The sequence below is a fragment of the Antrostomus carolinensis genome, unplaced genomic scaffold (genome assembly GCF_000700745.2).
Source record: "Antrostomus carolinensis isolate BGI_N321 unplaced genomic scaffold, ASM70074v2 scaffold41968, whole genome shotgun sequence".
NCBI classification, from domain to species: Eukaryota; Metazoa; Chordata; class Aves; order Caprimulgiformes; family Caprimulgidae; genus Antrostomus; species Antrostomus carolinensis.
Genome location: NW_010334464.1, coordinates 16,238 through 21,720, shown reverse-complemented (window position 1 = coordinate 21,720; position 5,483 = coordinate 16,238). Strand labels below are relative to the sequence as shown.

At 43.7% G+C, this 5,483-nt stretch overlaps 1 protein-coding gene across 1 annotated transcript in view; it reads right to left on the bottom strand.

Annotated features, from left to right (window-relative positions):
* Positions 1–323: 323 nt before the first annotated feature.
* Positions 324–5,483, bottom strand: part of LOC104529817 (nuclear factor of activated T-cells, cytoplasmic 1-like) — a gene marked incomplete at both ends in the record, with an annotated part of 19,177 nt that continues 14,017 nt past the window's right edge. Inside the window, one exon of the mRNA XM_010174226.1 lies at positions 324–379. Within this exon, the coding sequence (XP_010172528.1) occupies positions 324–379 (56 nt within the window). The remainder of the gene's footprint in view (positions 380–5,483) is intronic.

Here is a 5,483-nt window from a genome sequence, read left to right as displayed (position 1 = left end):
AAAATGATCAGAAATTGCTTTGGGAGCAGAGGGAAGAACTGACCGAGCAAGACAGAAGATGAGCAGACAGGGCTGGCCCATCTCGGACAATGAAAAAATATTTTCCAAATGGTCTCTCCTACTTTTGGGATAGCTTCCAATGAAGGCTTTTTACCCCACGCTCCCATTAAAGAAAGATTTCCAGGAGGGGAGGCCTAAGTACTTGTTCTGTTTCAGTGGGGAGACACAGTGCCAAAGCCTTCAAAATCCCTCTTTAGTAACAGTGCTGGAGAAGGCAATATATATTTTTCATCTTGATGTTAAAATATTTAAGGCAGACTTACTGGCTTGCACATTTCTTTGTCGGTTTTGGCTTCCATTTCCCACACATGGTGACCATCTAAAAGAGAAAAGAAAAAGATATCTAGTTCTGTCCCTTTTTTCCTCTCCCAAGCCTACAAAAGAATGACTTTTACAAAACAAAAAACTCTTTGAAGGGGCACTGCATATATGAAAAACAGCTCCCAGAAGGCATTGGCCAAGCGTTGCCCAACCAGGAGGCTATCTGGGTAACCCACGCTGAGACTCCACTTAGCTTTTCTGAAAGAGGGAACCACAATCCAGAGTGCATGATACTGTGATGGGGGAAAGCCGCCAGGAGTTTATTCTGCCACTAGTTTGGACAAAATATGCAACTGTTCTACACCTTTGTTTCCCAAACTTCCAGATAAAACTACTGCTACCTATGAGGCCTTTTGATTGCTACCTATGCAGTAAGTCATATTCAACATTAATATTAAACAAAACAAAAAGGTTAGTATTAAGGAAGCTCCTCAGCTAGACAGTATTTAATTTTAATATATTCCTAGTCTAGCTTGCCACAATTCTGCTGTTGGGATCAAAAGGCAAGGCCATAGGCTGGGAAATGTAACTTTTGACTCCATTTTATAGTTGGTTTAGCTCAGCTACAGTGCTCCCAGCTATAGCTTTCTGGAGCTGCTTCTAGTGGTGTGCTGGGTCCTCCTAATTTACTATATTTCTGTTTTCAAGGAAATACAGATTTAAAGCACAACTAGCACTTTTTCTGGGGACCTGTCTTTTGGAAGAAACTGGTTTTGTCTGGTAATTTTTCCTGCACCTCACTGATACAGAAGTCATTGGTCAATAACAGGGTTTTTTTCCTTCCTTGCGGCTTCAAAACTCAACAGCAAAGAAATTAGGAAAAATAATACAAAATGTAAGGTTTCCGTCCTGCAGGCCTAGAAAAACACAAAACGTGTACGAAAGGCCACAAGCAGACCACTGTCTAAGCTGGGCAGTGGGGACACATGCAGCTTCATGAGACCTACCATTGCCAGATGTCACCGGAATGAAAGGGAAAATGAGACTTTATGTCATCTCTTTTGTATATTTATTGCAGCAACGGGACATGCAAATGCAAATATTAGCTATTTTGAACTTCATCACATAGACATGGGTCTGCCTTAGAAAAACAGCTCTTGGAAAGGTAAAAGAGTGAATGCACTTTTTATTCTCTTTTTGCTTCCATGGCCAGGATGGAGGTGACGCATTTAGAACTGCCTGATTTATTACAAATGTCTGTAAATAATATTTTTGTGTACAGCTGTCCTACTGTGAAAGGAATGCTGCTGAGGGACTAGTCCTGGCGATTGTTTCAACGTCCAAAAACCTTTTTCTTTTTAACGTATGGAAAGAAGTGCAACGCGAAAGCTGCAGCACAAACAGCCCAGTGGACTTGGCAGGTCTTTCTGTAGGAAACAATTAGTAGAACTACCCTTAGGTTTCTTCCTACATTTTAAATTGTGAAGCTGGAAAAGGAATCCCTTTAATTGGTAACTGCCACGTTCAGCTGTGGGGAGAGAAGGAGCAGCCAGACCGTCCTTGAGTCTCCTCAGGGATGCCTGTTGAAAGTGCCAGAATTGAAGCAGACTTCTTGGGAGGACTGGTGATGGCTTCACAATTTATCCAACAGATGCTTCCCCCGAGCTGTCAGTAGAAAAAACTCGACCGAAATTTGGAAGCCAGGACACATCCCTGGCTGGGAGCAGGCTCCTTTATCTCCCACCCACTCCCTGTAGAGCCCCTGTAGCCCTCCCACCCCCCCCCAGTTAATCCCATCAGTTGTAAAAGTAACACAACACCGATGCTATCGCACATTTTACAAAGTCTAGGAACTTCTGCTTTTAGGGAGCTTGTTGGTGTTTTTAAAAAAAAGAAAAAATAAATCTACAGACATCCAGACTAGTAGTTAACACGTTCAATTTGCCATTGTAAACGGATTACCAGAAGTTCAGGTTTTTTGCGTTGTTTAATTTCTGCTTTGCAAGACGAATGATCTGATTCAGATTTCTGGTTTTTATTTCCTGCCAATACTCCAGTAAAATTCAGAACAACTCCATCTCTCGCTAACCTTTCAATTACTTCACACAGCAGTGCCTTTACGTGCTTTTGAAATTTTTATGATGACAAAGAGAGTTTGTTCAGAAATATTTTAAATGCTGTAACGTAAACTATTAGGAAAATAAAAATCCAGAGCCGTGGCTCGTCTTTGGAAGCTTAATAAGAACAATACGGGTTTTGCTCCAAGAAATTCCCTTGAGACTGTCCAGACCATTGCAGTTCAGCGACTGAGGGGAAGAGAGGGAAGAAGAAGTAGGGAATAGACAACTCATTAACAGCTAGTGACATTTCATTTAACATGCTATTTCTCTATTAGAAGAAAAAAAAAAAAAAAAAAAAAAAAAAGACAATTCCTCATATTACGTCTGGTGAACCAAGAGGGAAATCTCAACGCCCACGGACTGGGACCAGCTCCAGGAGGGAAACCTTAGACCACTACGTCAACCTCTTACAGTAAACATGTTTTGCAGGTTTATATAGTTCAGCTGAAATTAAAAAAAAAAAAAGGGAGGGGGAGGGCAGGGGGAAAAAAGGGAAAGGAATAATGGCTCAGGGATGGTTTGTGGGAGCCTGAAGCATCAGGACAATCTGCCCGCACTGGAGAAAACGGTTTTGTCCACATTGCCCGTACGGCGTGGAGCCTGGGGAGAGGCGGGATGCTGGAGGAGCCAGGGCTGCTCCACCACAGAAGTTTCCATTGTGCGCCTGCCACATCTGCAGCGGCCGCCTGCTTCAGGCCCGCGGCAACTCCCTCCTGGCTGCTGGCCAAGCAAAGTACACCAGAGCAATTTATACCTTTCCAAAATGCAAATAATTCAAATTACAGACATAACACCAAGCTGAAGCAGACACATTTCAGGCATTCCCGTTAAAAGTTTACTCTCTGGAATTACCGTACCCAAATGGGCAGTTGTTATACAGGGAGTGGGAAGAGGAAGGAGAGGAGGAGGCAGGGAGGAAAAGGGAGAAAACGGCTTTTCCAAAGCTCTCATTTCACTCCCTTTCATTTCACTGTTTACTTTCACCGAGTAATAAGAAGTGTCTTCTCCAACCCAAATACCTGGCTTCATTTTGGCATTTTTAAGATTTATAATGCAGTATTTTGAATAGAAAGACACCGCTTTATCTAGCTAAAAAGTTCTGTCAAGGCATGATACGGATTTGGTTTATTTTGTGGAGGTATTGTTTTGGTTTTTTTGTTTTTTTTTTTACAAAAAGGAAATAAAAACAAAACATCTGCATGCAAATCTGCAGGACAAAAGCCCTGCAGAGCCCCAGCGCAGTGCCCTGCTCCCTGGTGCCAGCAGCAGTTGACATGACAAAGCCAAGGCTTCACCAGGGGAACACTGCCAAGGGCTGGAAGAAGGACCCTCCAACCTCTTCTGCTCCTCCCAAGAGGCAATGCTGGGGGAGCCCAAAACTCCCCGTTTCACATGGGCTCTCTGACTGCGTTGACAGGTGGCCATCAGCGCTGCCGACAGCTGAAGACACCGGGTTTTGTCAGGAAGCCTGACATTTACCAACCGATCGCTGGTATTTATAGCCATCCCTGCTCCGGGATGTGCTTCACTACCAGCCACTTCAGCCTCGGGTTTTTTTACGGCGCTGTGACACTGTGGCACCTGGGATGGCTAATGATGAAAATATGATGAACCTACCATGTTACATGGGGTGGATTTTCAGCCTTGCAAAGCATAAACACCCCGTTTTCAACCCGCAGCAGCTGAACGGTGAATGGGCCTTTGTAATCTGCTCTTATCAGCCACTCGCTCCTGCGTTAAAGGAAACTGCGCACAAGTCCAGAAGTAAAAATACTCTAATTCATCAGGGAATTCCCTGCAGTATGAGTCACTGAACGGCTTCCCCACCACACCCAGCTACAAGATTTCCACATAAAAAGGCACTGTAGAGGCCTGTTTGAACACCGAAGCAGTGCTAAAAAGTAGCTGTGTAAATCTAGTTATTCACATAGAAAGCCAAGCAGACCACGACATATAAATTTTCTTCCTGGAAAAGCAATGCAAAGAGCTATAAAGACTTCCCAAAGAAATTTTTCTGTCATCTTCCCCTCAGGACAGATCCCCAGGGTTTCCTGGGCTAGGTTTACCTTTGGACCCCAGGGAACTGCAAGCGCAGTGCTAAGGGTTAGCGAGCCCAAAACAGTCCAACCACCAGCACAACTTTCATTATAGATCGATGGACAGCAGAGAGAGGAAAGAATACACAGTACTAAAAAAAAAGAAAAAAAAACCAACCCCAAGCCTGGAAGCTCAGGAGGGCATAACATCTGGCAACCACTTAAAGCTTGCTTCTATGAAATGGGCATAATGGGAGCATTCAGATATATTTAAGTGATTTGGCTTTACTACAGGACGTTAACACAGTCTATATTCTTTAGTAGTCCCATGTTCACTTGAGATATGAGAAGAATAGACCTTATCTAGGATTTCACTGCCTGTACCCAGTGTACATTTTATAAGTCTTCCAGCCTGCAGCTCAACAGAGTTTGACTGCACTGGCTGGACTGGAAATGTGTATTTATGTTCAGCTATTGCAAGTAAGATGGTGAAGTTAGCTCTACCTTCCCAAAAGAACCCATTCATTGATTAATGTGTTGTGAGATTACCCAGACAATAATGCCTATATTACATCTCAGATTACTTTACCACATCCACAACAGCAGAGCACAGACTCAACGCAAAATGATTACATAGTGTAATTCTGAGGCGCTCTGCAAAGGTTGTGTACCTTCCCATTTGACCCTGTTAATGCATATTCAGATCCCTTAGGAGTGAAGGATTTGCAAGTTTTCAATTTGCACCCCACCCCCTTTTCTCTGGGAAGTACCCTCACTGCGCTGAGATGAATCACCAGTGAAGAGATCCAGAAGGAAAGGATGGGTTCCCAGCCAGAGAGGAGGGTGAAGACTTAGACACTAAGTCTTGTCATTCAGATTAAGAGTGATCCAGTTTCGTGCAGAGATACAGTCATAGAACGGTTTGGGTTGGAAGGGACCTTAAAGATCATCCAGTTCCAACCCCCCTGCCAGCAGCAGGGACACCTTCCACTAGAACAGGTTGCTC